This window comes from Ambystoma mexicanum, chromosome 2p (genome assembly GCF_040938575.1).
Source record: "Ambystoma mexicanum isolate Mex_15411 chromosome 2p, UKY_AmexF1_1, whole genome shotgun sequence".
NCBI lineage: Eukaryota > Metazoa > Chordata > Amphibia > Caudata > Ambystomatidae > Ambystoma > Ambystoma mexicanum.
The window spans coordinates 1049379650-1049395920 of NC_090923.1; the positions used below are offsets into that span (position 1 = coordinate 1049379650).

The 16271-nt window shown below is 46.4% G+C and overlaps 1 protein-coding gene across 4 annotated transcripts in view; it reads right to left on the reverse strand.

The window, feature by feature from the left end:
* LOC138567092 (uncharacterized) overlaps nt 1-16271 on the reverse strand; it is a 611926-nt gene that overhangs the window by 15795 nt on the left and 579860 nt on the right. For 3 of the 4 annotated variants that reach the window (XM_069644960.1, XM_069644963.1, XM_069644962.1), the window contains one exon: nt 6741-6894. In XM_069644960.1, the coding sequence (XP_069501061.1) occupies nt 6741-6894 (154 nt within the window). The remainder of the gene's footprint in view (nt 1-6740; nt 6895-16271) is intronic. The other variant, XM_069644961.1, reaches the window with a different exon arrangement.

Sequence of the window (16271 nt, forward strand, 5' to 3'; positions counted from 1 at the left end):
GGGAAATAACCAGTTCTTGCAATTCCTTTTCTGGCAAAAATAAGCGTACTTGGAAGTAAGGTAAGCCATCCTTGACTGAAAAGTTAGACCCCTTTTTGATCCAATCCTGCAAGGCTGAAGAGTCCAGGACTTGTTTTACTCGTGCTTGAATGTCTTCAAGGGTTTGTAAAGTGGTTATTCCCAAAATTCTTTGTTCGGGAATTATCGGCACAGGTTCTGAGTTTGTGTCTATTTCTTCCATTCCAATTTGGGATAGAGCGTCTGCCTTAACATTCTTAGAACCGGGGCGGTAGGTGATTACAAAATCCAACTCAGCAAAGAACAAAGCCCATCGGAGCTGTCGAGACAATTGGGCCTTGGCAGTTTTTAAATATTGTACATTTCGGTGATCAGTGATCATGGTGATGGTATGCCGGGCGCCGAGGAGATAATGCCGCCAAGCCTTAAAGGCGGACTTAATGGCTAATAGTTCCTTATCGGTAATCGCATAATTTATCTCCGGCGGTGAGAACTTTCTGGACCAAAATGCTACGGGGTGCAGTTGGTTGGTTTCAGGGTCTCTCTGAGACAGGACAGCTCCCATTGCTAAGCTGGACGCGTCGGTTTCGACTATATATGGGAGATCAGGACGCGGGTGCTTCAAAATAGGTGCAGACGTGAACTTAGCTTTCAACTCCTGAAAGGCCTGTTCGGCTTCCTTGGTCCATTCAAAACGTTTATTTTTTCGCAAGAGTGCAGTGATGGGTTGCACCACACGTGAAAACTCCGGGATAAACCTGCGATAAAAGTTGGCAAAACCAAGCATGCTTTGGACATCTTTCACTGAACTAGGTGATGGCCATTTGAGGATGGCATCCACTTTCCGTGAATCCATTCGGACCCCTTTAGGTGTCAGGATGAATCCGAGAAACTCAACCTCGGTGGTATGGAAAACACATTTTTCCAGCTTGGCAAACAGTTTGTGCTGGCGCAGTTTCTCTAGGACGGCCCTGACATGTTTTCTGTGATCAGATTCCGAAGAGGAGTACACAAGAATGTCATTGATATACACGATAACACAGACATCGATGAGTTCCCGAAGGACATCATTCATGAAGAATTGGAAGGCAGCAGGCGCGTTGCACAACCCGAAAGGCATCACCTGGTATTCGAATAGTCCATAATTTGAACGGAAGGCCGTTTTCCATTTGTCGCCTTCTTTTACTCGTACCAGATGATAAGCCCCCCGGAGATCTAACTTGGTGTATACGCAAGCGTCCTTCACCTGGTCAAGGAGTTCAGGGATCAGAGGCAGAGGGTAACGATTTTTAACAGTTATCTGGTTCAATGCGCGGTAATCTATACAAGTGCTAAGGTCGCCCTCTTTTTTAGGCACGAAGAACAAAGCTGAAGATGCCGGGGACTTTGACGGGCGAATTAAACCATTGGCGAGGTATTGATCTAAATATTGTCTCAAATGCAGATTCTCAGGTTCAGTAAGGGCATAAATCCTGCTACAAGGGGGTTGTGCACCGGGCACCAGATCGATTTGGCAATCGTACGATCTGTGGGGAGGTAACGTGTTGGCCTGTTCCTTTTGGAAGATGTCCTGAAAGTCTTGGTACTCTGGAGGTAGTTGCACGGGGACAGAGGTTACTGATGCTAGATTAATCTTTGGATTTTCTGGGTAGCAGGTTTGTGCACAATCCGGGAAGGTTATTCTCTTCGCTCGCCAATCAATTCGAGGATTATGTGTCTCTAACCAAGGGACTCCGAGAATAAGCTGAAACTGTGGAGCCTTGATCACATCAAACACAACTGCCTCCCGATGGCCACCCGGACCTACAAGTGTCACCTCAGCTGTGGAATGTGTTACCGGTCCAGAGGCAATTTCGGTTCCATCTACAGTGGTGATGACATCTTTGCTGGTTTTAGGACGCAGAGGGAGGTTTATCCTAGAGACCAATTCTCGATCCAAATAGTTTCCTATAGCCCCGCTATCGATGTATGCCTTTATAGCATGCAACCGTTTTGGCTGTTCCGGATCTATGAGGACCATTGGCACAATGAAATGCGAGGTCTGAGAGTTAGTTTTCAAGCTCGGCAAGCGGACCCCTACGCTTGCCGGCCGTGGTCGTTTCCCGATACAGAGTTTCCATGGATTTTATCAGCGGCTCCTACCACCTTCTTGGGCGGCTTAACCGGGCAATCTCGTAGAAAGTGTCCTGAGGACCCACAATAAACGCATAATTGCATCTGTCGTCTTCTTTCCCGTTCTTTTTTAATTAGGGGTCCTTTAACTCCTCCGATTTGCATAGGCTCCGAGGCATCAGCCCCCTTGGGGTTAGCGTGGGTTTTGGCCCACACCCGGGTTTCAAACTTGGGCCGATCTGCTTTTCTGTTTTGCAGCTTGTGATCCAACTGGACCACTAAGTCTATATATTCAGTGCATTCTTGGGGCGGATTTACAACTTGTGCCAGGACATCTTTAAGTTCTCCGCGTAGACCTCGATAGAATAACGTGATTCTTTTATCCTCTGGCCAACCAGTTTCCACAATTAGTCTATTGAAGGTTGCAATGTAGGATAGAAGGTCTTGATTACCCTGTCGCAGAGATAGAAGTTCGTCAGCCAGAGCCTGTCCCTGGGAATGTCGAGCAAATAACCTTTCCATGCTTGTTTGAAATCCTTGAAAATCACGAAGAATCGGGTCATCTTGAGTTACCAGTGGGACTGACCAATCGGCAGCACAGCCGCTGAGATATGACAACACAAAGGCTACCTTGGTCTGATCATTAGGGAAGGCCCCGGGTCTGCATAGGAAGTGCAAACGACACTGATTCATGAATACGGCGAATCGTTTGGGGTCCCCAGCAAAGCGTTCGGGTGGGGCCAGCGGCATGTTTGCAGGTAGATTTATCAGCACAGGGTTACTGGAAACCACAGGAGTGGGGTTCCCCCCGGAACCGGGTAAAGGAGTTTGTCCAGCTTGACCTTGCAAAAGCTGTCTAGCCAGGTCATCAGTCCTTTCCCTTGTTACAATCACTTCTCTTCTGAGGGCATTAGTCTCTTGACGAGCGGCGTGTACCTCGGCCCGTAATTCCCCCAGTAGTTGGGCCAGTTGGTCAGTCTCAGAAGTTTCCATAGCACCTGGGTGGGAATTTGTAGGGAGGCTTCGCGTTCTGTAACGCCCACCTGGTTCCCACGGGGGCGCTGATCTAGTCTGGATTACTGCGGCCTCTTCTAGCGTGATGCGCAGGACCCGGAACACCGATTGGACAGGACCTCCAAATCGTGCTTCCTTGGCCCGTAGGAATATCCTTCTGCAGATGAGAAAGGGGATTAACAGTCTGCAGAATGGTGTGCTAGCTCCCCCCCTTCCCCCCTCCGTTCCTCTCTATTCCTCCAAACCCGGTTTAAGCTCACCTTATGGTTTGGAAGGTTGAACTCTCCATCCTGCTTCTGGTGCAGGGGCGCGCGTTCGTCCAGTTACTTCACTGGTTTTCAGAACGGCGCTGGCAAAATCCACTTGACTTTCCTGAACGATGCGCCGTAAGTATGAAAGTTCAAAGTTCAAGTGAGGCCCCCTTTATGCTGTCTTTCTCACCTGTGATCTGTCCTTTATTTCAGGTGCAGAATGAAGGCAATGCGTCGAGGGGTTAACCTGCCGAGGTGAGTAGTAATGAGGGTGATCCCTCTAGATGTCCTTATCGTTCCTCTGAAATGTCTCTAGTCCTTTCCCCATAGGGGCCGGGGTACGGTACCTGCCAACGGGGCGGCGCCGACCCGAAATGTGGAAGAAAAGCCGATAAGTATTATGGCTGTTAATCAGGCTTTCCTTCTGTGTGTCCTTCTGCTCACCTTTTGTTTCTTCCTCTCTCCCCTAGGTGCAGAGATGTGGCGTCCGATGCGGACAGCCGCGATGGAGCCGGGAGATGTCTCGAGGACAGGACAGGTGAGTGAAGCGTGGCGCTGCAGCGAGCAACGCGATGCTTTTAAATTGAAGTCTTCCTTCAGGGATGCTGGCGAGAAGATTCCGGATGCAGGTAAGAAGCTTGAAATAATCCTTGGTTTTCACCTTTCTCTTCTCTTCCTTCCTTGCAGGTCTTCCAGGTTCAAGACGGGCGTGGCTGTAGTCCAGGAGCAGACACAGTGAGCGTTAAGCTGCAGGAAGCAGAACAACGCGAAGCATGAGCTGCTGTCTGGGCGTGGCTTAAATAGCCTCCAAAGAAGTCCCAGGTATGTATCCTTCCCCAACTAGGTATGTATCCTTCCCTGGCCACGCCCGAGTGAAAAAATAGTCCCTTTCAGGTCTCAGGGAGGCCTGAAGCGTGCAGCATGGTCTGCATCAGGTAAGTGCACAAAACACCTCCCTTTATGAGCCTGGCGCCTATGGCGCCAGGACTGAGTCCAAAGAGTCCCTATAAGGGGCCGCTGGGCTTTTACCCGAGGGCATGATGCCTGCTTCAGGGGGTGCGCCTGGCCTGATGCTCCGGGGGTAGGCATCATGACAAACTAGAAGACGACAAAGGAGATCTTCTACGTCTCTTTTTTGAGTGTCTAGACCTCGACGAGTGGTGGGAGCCACTTCGAGACCTAGACCGAGAATGCTTTCGATGGTGAGGAGACGAATGTCTCGACTCTACCGCGGAAACTTTCGAGGACGTTAAAACTGACTTACCTCTCTCAAGCTTCCCCTTACGCTCCTTCAAGGCTAAAGGCTTTCGCCGTCATGGATCGGCATTCCTAACACTCCGAACACTGGTGTTTGATTCCCAGACACCACAAACAGATCCTGTGAGGATCTGTCAACGACATTTTCTTCCCAAAGTCTCGGCATTTTTTGAAACCGGACCGAGGAGTCGTCGGTTCGGAGGAGGAAGCCATCGAGTACGAGTCAGTTTTCTCGAGGAAATATGAATATATTTCGACTGACGAACTGAGCAACGGTATTCCGAGGCACACGAAGCGCGGAAAAACAGAACTGAGCAACGGATGCTGCGCGTGGCCATTTATAGGCACGATGACGTCGGCGTCGATACGGTGGCTGTCGAGGAACACCTACTCGACTGACGTCGACGCACAGCGCCCTCGACTGGGGAAAATTTTTTCCGAGGCCAGCAAGCTGGAGATACAAATATCATAGATAAGGAATACGTCGAAGGACACAATCCCTTCGAAAGAAAGATACAATAACTGAACAATTCAAACATATGGGCTACCCAGAATAGGTGCTGGATAGGGCCCAACAGAGATGCAGCTCAACTACTAGGAAAACCCTTTTAGGGCCAAAAAGACAGACAATCCAACATTAATCCACCTTACTACGTTTTCTAAACAAAGTGCTCAAATCTCCTGTTTACTCGCTAACAACTGGAAACTACTACAATTGGACACACAACTGGCTAGACTTTTTTCAAAAATCACCCATGGTAGCCTACACAAGAGGCAGAAATGTTAGGGACACTCTAGTGAAAGCAGAGAGTGGTATGTCTTAAAGACAAACCTTTTTAGCTAAACCGAAACAAGGCACGTTTCCATGCCTGAATTGCAGTAGCTGCAATTAAATTCAGAAAGGTGAATATGTAAGGTACCCTAGCACAGGACGTAAGATCAGACTCAAACACTTTAGTAGATTTGATTCGAAGAATGCTATAAATGGATTGATCTGCCCATGTGGGAAATTCTATGTAGGACAGACTAGAAAAAAAATCAAGGAAAGGAGGAATGAACACAAGTCTAATATTCGGACTAAGAATTTGAAATCACCAGTAGCGAGACACTTTGGGGAAATGAGGCACAGAGTGGCCCAGCTAAGATTTGTTGTTCTTGAATCGGTACACAGACTGGCAAGAGGTGGCAACCTCAATGATTTCATTGCAAGAAGAGAAATGTTTTGGATCTATAAAATGGATGCTTTTGAACCAACAGGAATGAATGAAGAATTTTCTTTGGCACCATTTCCTTAAAGAGGCTGTGACAAAACTAACAGGATTTCAACTGACAATGAGGTTAAGCAGACAACAGTATGGAAAACTAGCCAACAGAGTAGAATTATAAGAATGTACATGACATAATTGTCCCTCTTACAATGTTCCACTCTGGACTCGCTTGTCCATTAATACTTAAAATGTAGATAAGGATGTATTATCTTTTGAAGAATTGTACTTTCTAGGAGGTGTACACAACTAATATGGACAATATTAATATCAATCCAGTTTGTGTGAAAAAAACCTACCTGCACTATTAATAGTGATTGACAATATGTACTGTCCTGGTGACATGAGTATGAACTAATTGTAGAACCATGTAAAGCAGTGGCATATTTGGATACTCCCATCATTGTCAATATGCATAAGAATAGAATTGTAATGAGCATTAGTACATGTATAACTGTATAAGTGGACATGTATAACGACAATTATGAATGTTATAAACATACTAGACTGTAAAAGGTGGGACCTCTGTAGCTATATATAACTGGCTGACTAATTTGTAACACATTATTTCCTACACTAGTATATATGCAATCACTGCAGGTACATTTTGTGTTCTTCTAAATAAATCATAACAAAAAAGTGAACACAAGAAATCAAGTAAAGAAAAGCAGTAAATATGGGGTTTGGAGTGTCACCAAATGCCCCACCACATCAAAAACACAACAGAGGGGTGGGAAAAAAACAAACCCATCCCTTATGCCCACCAAGATCAAAATGTGGATGTCCAGTACATGTAAAGCTATAGCATAACACTCAGACATACCTGATACCACGTGTTGTAATTATATGCTGCCGATGCAGCCACTTGACTGTTGCTCATGTCACCCGCCATGAAGGCAGTGGAACTTGCTGCAGTGACAACCGCTGGGGTAGGTGCATCCTCCGACTTGACCTTCTCCTCAGGCTCCTCTGCACTGCTGGAAGCCAAAGGAACAAAGATTGTAAAGTTGTTGGATGCCAGTACACTGAGCAATGCATGCGGCAGCAGCAGGGTTTAAAATATATGATCTCAGATTGTGGGCCCAGTCAGTAGCACTGAAAGGGAGAGCTCTGCACAGAAGAAAAGGGAGCAAAAACGTACATGAATGGGAATCCTGGTGACTTTAATCCTTGCCTCCACCCCTTCCCTAAAATGCTCCCAATTTCCTGCAATTGCAGGCACGGTCAGAGAAGCAATGCCTAAGGAACCTTATATGCTTATGGCCCTGCCTCAGCAACCACAAAACTCTGCTCAATATCAGGTTACAGTGGATAGAGAACATGAACTTCTTCAGAGTCTTTAAACGAGGGAGAAAAGGTATAAAAGATTACTTAATAGTCAATCCAGTAGCATATTGCCAAGAGAACCTACAACCAGTAAGGAGACTAAAGAGGACACTGGGATACATCTTATGTTGAAAAGGAATCTAGATCAGCAAAATGGCAGGTTTTGATTATCATTCTAGAGTTTGAGGTTCAGCATATCCTTGTGATGGGCATGGAGCAATCGACTCATAACATCTGCTCAGTTTACCTCTTGCAAGACTGTGCTATTAGTGAGGGTATGGTTAGGCATCTGAATCAACAGGAGACGGGGTCCCCCTAGTTCAGATACACATTTGTAAATTAACTGAGTATATATATCTAGCAATCTCTTATTATATTTTTATTAGAGTTTTAAATGTGCAATAGAACTTGTCAAGATCCACCCACAGAGACCACTTCAGGTTCCGACACCCAAGAGGGGGAGAGAGAGAGAGACGTATACAAGAGAGAAAGGGTGTTCATGGTTTTTTCAGAACCACTGCTGGTGTAGGGTTCTGGGAAGCCAACCTTAGTGGGCCTGCTAGGGTTGCACCAAAAATGTAAACTTAACTCTCTCTTGGTAATGAGGACAATCAGGTAGTCTGAGACTAACAAGCCCATTATGGGTTTGTTGTAAAGCACAAGTAACAAACAAGAGCCCATGCACTATTTTAACAAAAGTTTAGCAATTCTGACGGGCCGAAATCCAGTTCTGATTACATTAATGATACTTAGTAGTTCACAGTTCTTCCATAAGGGGTGCCTCAGACATTTCTCCATAGTCCTCTGTTTACAGGTACTGAACAAACTAAGGTCAAGGCGGGGTTCCAACCAAAAGACAGCCTAAACTTTCTTTGGGTAGCAATGGCAGAGCAATCAGGGTTCAGTGAAGGGAAGAAAGAAGGTTGGTGATGAGTACAGTCAATCTCAACAGGTAACACACAAGAGGGCACTACACAGATTAACTGAAACATACTCTATTGCAGATGCACACATTAAATCACACAACATTCAAATAAGTACTTCAGTTGAATACACTAGGACAGGATAAATATATATTTCTGAGGCATGTGGATCTACTTAGATCACATGCTTTGCATAGGCTGACATCTAGTGGTATTTGCACAGTATTACATAATTTGTTTTTTGAAACTCGAAAGGGACGTCGACTGGATACTATTCCTAGTGTGACGTCCACTGTGCCCATGGTCCTTCACACGTTGAGGTCCCTCAGATTGTTTTTCCACCATTGTGGTTGGTCGATAATATGCAGAGTTCCTCAGGCTAACACCTTTTACTAGACACAGTTTAACTTTAGACTGTCTTCCTATTCTTTCTTCAACTGCCCATCGCCTGCCGCACTACCAACTGCTTTGGCGGCTTTCGACAGACGGCTCCATCGTCGACGACTACAATAGCCTCGACGAACAACTGCGGACTTCCTAGGCCTCACCGGGCCTCAGTCCCTCACAGTAGGCAGAGTGTGGGGGGGGGGAGGTTTGTGACCCCCCCATCTTCCTTTTCCTCACTGTGCTTTTTCCTCTCGCCATGGAGAATACTCCATCAAAATGTTGTCCATCCTGTAACAGGAAATTCCCCTGGAAGGACACGCACAAAGTGTGCAACCACTGCTTGCTGAGGGACCACGCTGAATAGACTTGCAAGTCCTGCAAACCTTTCTGACCAACAAACCCGAAAGGACAGTAACAAAGCGCTGGGTCGCCCAGGCCATGCAGACCAAGGCCCCTACAGACGTGGCGGGGCAATCCAGTGATCATCGGCTTTTTAAGTGACGCAGAAGGCAATCATGCTCCGAAGGAATCCCATGTGCATGCCCCCGACTCTGGCAAGCAGGCCAGCGGTCCTGTGACAGAAGTCACCCGGCGACAAAGGCACTCCCACTTCACGCCACATTAAGCACACACCCCATGGCTCAACATCGACAAAGTCGTTGACCGTTCATAGCCACGCGTTATTTAAGGAGTGGTACTCAAATCCATCCCTGTCCTCTGGGCCATCGCATTTGCCGCACGACAGGCCTCTGAAACAAGTGCCGATCAGGCCAGTTGCAGACACTGCGCCTTAACACCCAGGTCTTTGACAACCCTACCTTCCGAGGCCTCTACCTCTAAAGACAGTGGCTACACTACCTTCCAGTACCCTTTAGCTAATACCCTAAGTCACAAGGAAGCTACAACATTGCAGGACACTCATACCCCCTCAGTCTTCCCAAAATCAACTGAGTGGACCTCAGAGAGCTTTGATAAGAGTTATGAAGAGGATCTCCTGTTTTGTAGATTTTATGGACAAACATCCTGATAATTTAAAAATCCCAAGGCCTTAACACAGGAAGTAGCGACAGCAAGGGATGAACCACATGCCAAGGTGCCTTGCCTGGACACCTCTCGGCCCAGTACCTCCAGCCATGCCCGCGCCACTCCACTAGCTCTGGACCCATCTCAAGACATACACTGTTGACCCCTCAGGTGGTCAGGACCCTAGTTCCCAGGGTGACCAAGGAGACCAGTATGGCAAGGATCAATATGACTATTAGGACATCTACGTCCTAAAATCCCCAGATAAGCAGCATCAACCAGTGGCTGATCAATTGATAACCAGCTCCAATATAATGAGCTGCTTCTTAGGGCTGCCCAGCATTTTAAAATTACCACCCAGGAGGCACAGGTTGACAATGATTTTGTGGAGGATATCCTTGGCGACAAGAAATCTGCTACACAGCTTATCCCCCTCCTGCACCTGTCCAAAGGCGCATACGCCCTCCCTGCTTACACCAAACCTTACCAGGGACATCAACCCCCATATTGAAAATATGTTCAGGCCGCCCCCTACCAACCCTCTGTACATCAGGGGTCAGCTTAAACCAGATTCCTTAGCTGTCACCACACCAAGAAAGAGCAGGCACACCTCTGGCCTCCAGAGAGGCCACGCCTGTTAAAGAAAGCAAGAAAATCTACACTTTTGGCAGAAAGGTGGCATTCTCAGCTGCCTACTAAACTAGGATGCCAATAATACCACCCTTCTGGCTATCTACAACTGCCACAAACGGGACGAGCTCGAACAACACATTAAAGCCGCCCCAGAGCCTCTAAAATCACAGCTCTAAAGACATTAGCAGAGGGCAAGCAAGTGCCCAACTGCATTTTAAAAAACTACTTTGATGCCGCAGACAACGCAAGCAGCATTATAGCCGAGGACACGTTGATAAAACGTCATGCCAGACTTAGGCAGTCAGGGTTTAAGTTGGAAAAGCAGGCCACACTATTAAATATGCCCATTGAGCCTAATGCCCTGTTCGGTAAGGCAGTTGAGGAGGTTCTTGAGTGCCAAGGAGAAATAGGACACCCTTAAGTCTCTCAGGCAGATTTCCAACAAGCCTTTTATCCCACGAGGGGGATTTAATACTAGAGGGTTCTTCCGTGGGCAGGACCCACAGCGATCTTCCAATTACAACCAGGGTGGCCAGTCACCTTTGTGGGGCACCTCTCAGGGACAGTCCTCCTCAAGCTTTCAAAGAGTCTACAGAAGGTCGAGGAGTAGAGGGAGAACGGTTTATAGTCATAAAATCGAAAATCAAAAACCATAATGTCGAAAGTCATAATATAGTAAAAAAATGTTAAAAACAAAAAGAGTCACATTTTTTTAATTACGTTTTTTATTCGAAATGGGGGAGGGGGGTTCCCCCCAAAGCTCCCCCCCTTTTTCTTTTACCCATTTTTTATTCCCGGACCCCAAAATGAAATATATAAATAAAAAAATAAAAAATGCGACTCTCTCTCTCTCCCCCCCCCCCCCCCCCCCCCCCCCGACATTGTTGTTTTCTATATTATGACTTTCGACATTCATTTGATATTTTGACTGCACACCAGGGAGAACTACCTCCTCCAGGGGCACCACCCCTCCCAAACAATGACGTCCCGCTCCAAGTCCCATCCACTAGAGGGGTGTATATCTCACAATTCACCCACGCATGGGAGGGGCTCACCTCAGACAAGTGGGTGTTATCCACTGTGGTGGGCGGTTATTGTATAGAACTTCTACAAAGATCATCCAACCACCCGCCAAGACAGAAAGATGGCAGCAGAGGACAAGAGCATTCTGCTAGAGGAAGTCAACACACTGCTGGAAAAGGAAGTCATAGAAATCATCCCGGCAAACCAGGTAAACAACGGTAACTATTCAACGTACTTCCTTGTGCCAAAGAAGACTTAATGGGCACAGTACTAGAACATGTTCCTAGTCTCTCAATATGTTGCAGGGGAACTCAATACTTTTGCAGACTCTCTGTGTAGAAATCCTCTACCGGAGAAACACGAGTGGCAAATCAACAAAGATATTTTACACATAATCTTCTCCCTGTGGGGTCGGTCATCCTCATATAGACGTACTCGCCACCAGCATTAATGTACAATGCCTAAACTTCGCATACAGGTTTGCCCAACCAGGATCCAAGGGGAACACCCTGTGGAGGAGCTGGTCAGAGAAATGTGCCTACGCTTTTCCTCCGACACCTCTCTTCAGCAGGATAGTGCACTAGATGCACCAGGAAAAAGTCACTCTAATCCAAATCGCTCCCATGTGGGCAAGACAACTATGTTTTCCACACCTACTCAAACTAGTAACGTGCACATTTCTCAAACTTCTGTGCCCCTTCAACATGCTGTCCCAGCACCAAGGGACAATACTTCATCCACATCCTCAATCCATTAACTTGGCATCTTGGGTCCTCAAGTCACAGCCTCTTTCTAAATCTACCTTCCTCTACTCTCCGCCCTCTTCAACTAATCCAGACAGGACTGCAGGACTTATCCTTGGCCTCAAGCCCAGGGACCATTTCTATCCAGCACTGAACTCTCTCCACTGGCTCCCAGTGGCTGTAAGGATCAAGTTCAAGACCCTTTGCATTGTCCACAAGGCTTTCTGGGGCCGGGGCCTGCACAACATCCAACGCTCTCTTCCAAAATAACTTCCTTATCGAGCCCTTCGCTCAGCTACGTCCAAGTCTCTATGGGTTAGACGCTTCTACAGGCAGAGAGTGGAGGTAGATCTCTCTCCTCTGCAGGTGCCCTCCCTCTCCCTCTGAAACACTTGTGTATAGGCGCGTTACAAATGCCATATCATATCTCGAATGGCCTTCCTGCTCCTCTTAAACTTGAGCCGTACCACCTGAAGTTCCGGAAGCAGCTAAACACTTTCCTTTTCTCTGCCGCTTTCTCTCTCTCCCTCCCTTGCGGACCTACCTTACCTATCGGTCTGCTGTACCAACTGTTTGCTTGGCTACCCTCAGTCTCTCACTGGGTACCAGGCTCTTTCTATGATCAGTCACCCTTGCACTACCTGCGGGCCTACCACACACTTAGGGGCTGTAACTGTAACCCTACAGTCCCTTATTCTCCTTGCACTAGCCAAAGCCACGCTACCCTGGCTGCACTGTTTCCCTTCCTCTCTCCCTTGCACTCCCCCCTCCCTTTCCCCTTGAACTTCTTGTACTTGCACAATCTGAATGACGAGGCCTAGTAAGATAGTTTGTCTTGTCCTCCCCTCTGTCTTCCCTCGGTTGTCTTGTCGCGCCTAGAAACACTTGTGTACAGGCGCGTTATAAATGACTTATCATATATCAGAGTTGGGCACCTAAACCTTGCTCAAAGGTGTATGGACATTCTTAAGGAAGCACGTAAGCCCAACACCAGACACTCACAGTCCTTAAACCCAGTTGAATGCTAAGCATCAGGACTTCCACATTACATGCTTTATCTACTAGACTCTGGCCTAGTATTTAACATTATTAAAGTACACCTACCGGCACTGTCCGCGTACACCACCTGACAAAACAAGGTGCCTTGGTGGAAGGTCCCCGTTATCAAGGCTTTCATGGAAGGAGTAAAGAGACTATACCCTCCCATCCCTAACCCTTTACCAGGTTGGGACGTTAATGTTGTACTCTCAAAGCTCATGGGTATGCCCTTCGAGCCCATGCACAAGGCCAGCCTAAAATGTTTAACCTACAAGGCTGCCTTTCTAATAGCTGTCACCTCCATAAGACGAGTAAGTGAACTACAAGCCTTCTCTGTACAAGACCCGTTCATTGTAATTCACAAGGACATGGTGGTCCTCGGGTCACATCCCAGGTTTGCACCAAAATTAATTTCCAGTCCATTGAACTTCAGCACGAAAGAAGCCTCCATACCTTAGATGTAAAGAAAGTGTATGTTGTTAAATTAGCTGTGTTTTAATGAATGTGAAATATTTTGTATAGGAGTTAAGTTAATGGAAAGAATTATTATTATTTTGTATTTAATATATGTAAATAAATATTGAAAGGTTGATTAATTTCAACTAAAACAAAAACTTTTTTTTTTTTTTTTTTTTAAAAGAGGTAGGTCTATGTCTGGGTTGTTGAGGGAACTTGGTGCTCTGTATACCATTAGAAAATTGATTGTAGCCTTGAGGCTGGTGGCTAACTTGAGAGTGAGGGCTTCATATCAGTGGGAGAATCCAATTTGCATTTCCTAAAGTGTAAGGAGGTTCTGTGGATTATGGCCACTCCTCCACCTATAGAGTTGGTGCGGTCTGCTCTGAGGAGGGTGTACTCAATAGGGACAGCTAGTGTGATCTGTGGCCCGGAGGCTGTATGCATCCATGTTTCAGTGAGGATCAGAAAGTCAAGTTGGAGTTCTAGTATGCTGTCATGTACGTTGGTAGCATGGGCTCCAGGGATCTGACATTGAGTAGGGCTCCTAATAGTGGATGAGTGGACTAACGGTCGTGATGTGATGTGGTTTTAGCACAAGGTATTTCCTGTGACCCGGATATATGTACAGAGACCCCAATATTTGTGTGATAAAAATCTGATTTACATGTAAAAATAATCACACTGCTATGCCTTGTGACATGATGATGTGGAGCTGATCTGCAGGAGCATAGCCCTGTTGCTGAGCACTTTATCTCCCTGATGGTGTTACTTCTCTATTGATGATCCAGGGCCAGACTCAAAATGTTCTGACAATATGCACAGGGCCTAAGTGGTGCGAGGTACAAAGAGATCTGATCCGTTCATTGTCGCCTGCCTGCTCCACAGCAACACTATAGCCTCCTTGTTGATGTGTAAACGTGACGACAAAGGCAAATTAAATCGTTATCGATGGCCAAGGAACTATCTACTGGTAAACCACTAAGAAGTGGAATTAATTTAATACATTCGATTTGTGCTAATCTCATGCGATTAAATGTGCATTATTACCTGCAGTATTCTGAAAAATTAACAGCAATAATTGCACGCTGTTTTTGAATCAGACGATATTGTGTGTCAACCTATCCTCTTTCAGTTGCTTAAGGTTGGCAATTAGGAACCGATTTCTCCTATTGTGTGTCTGACAAAGAAAGCACCTTTTATTCATGAATATGTTCTAGCATAAGAGTCGTTCCTTCCTACTTTGAATCTTTTGACTTTGCCACAGATGCAAGATAGTTGTGGTGGACTGAGGTGACATGTTGCACTGGAAAATCATTGTTTCACACCATTATCCTTTGGGCTTGTGCATTTGTTTCTGTCAAACGGTGGCATCTCACCTACACTGGGGGATTGGCGAAGGGGCTCTGAATCAGATAAACTCCGAAACTGCACCATCCCTCTGCACTGAGAACACCATGGTGGCCAGAGATCAACTTGCCTTTTTGTACATTGTCATTCTCCTCCTCTTGTGTGGTTCAGCAGCCTACTGTCAGTTCCTTTGGCTAGCTGGGTTTAAGTTCAATGCAGCGCAATATTGAAAGATCATGCATTATAAAAAGGGGAGGAAAAACACTGATGACAGTGACAATTTGACATACATGTCTGCCTCCTGCAGGATGCTGCGTCTGGATGCTACAGAAAGGCTCCCAATGAGGTGCTGGCTTTGAAGCGGTCAAGGCAGGGCAGTACTCGCAGTGCCAGCCATGTCAAACGCAGCCTAAGGCTCTCCGATTCCTGAAGCAGATTAGGGGACCCAGATGTTGGTGAAGGCTACAACTGAAGAAAACACCAACACAAGACCCATTCTGAATTCTTTTAAGGCAGACTCTGCACAAAGGTTGCAATACAGCAACAGCGGGTAAGAAAGGCTCCCCGGCACTGACTCTGAAGGCCGGGCTGCACATGTCCACATCTTCAGCATGTGCACGCCATACGAACTGTTTCATTTATGCCTGCCATCGACTTGACAGGGTGACATCACCTGATAGTCGAGACATGTCACCTATTAGAAAATTAAAACTCCCCCCCTTCCGTTGTACGGCCACTCCACGTACCAAGTTCCTATACATTTATTCTGAAAAGTAATTGTTCCAGAACGATTTCTTTTTAAAATAAAAGTAGAGGAACAGTGGAATGCTTTTTTTTAAAAAGTAGAGAAGCAGTGGTTCCAACCGCTCCCACTCACTTCGACTATTGATATGGGCTACATTACCCGCCGTAATTCTATTTCTGATGCTTGTATCTGCTTAGATCCACATGCTCTGCATAGTCCGACATCTAGTGGAAGTCGCAGTGTATTACAAGATTTGTTTTCCAAACTCGAAAATAGACGTCGACACAGCGTTAGTAATACTATCTCGAGAATGAAATGTACTGTACCCATGGTCCTTCACGCATCACAGGTCCCCTCAGATTGCAACCTTATGTCAGAAACAAACAAAGTGTAGCGTGAGTACAGATGTAATAAAGCAGAAACAGTGATAGCTCATAAAACTATGCTCCTTCTATGCCAGAAGGGGAGGAAGGGTGGGCGCATGGAAATCTAAGCAGATACAAGCACCAGAAATACGATTACGGTGAGTAATGTATCCTTTCTGGAGCTCTTGGATCTGCTTAGATCAAATGCTCGGCATAGATTAGCAAGCAGTATTTGGAGAATGCGGTGGGAAGTGGTACAGCGGCTAAGAGATGTTTTAGGCCCGCTTGTCCCACCTATGAATCTGCTTTAGAGTGTGTGTGTCAACGCAATAGTGCTGTGTG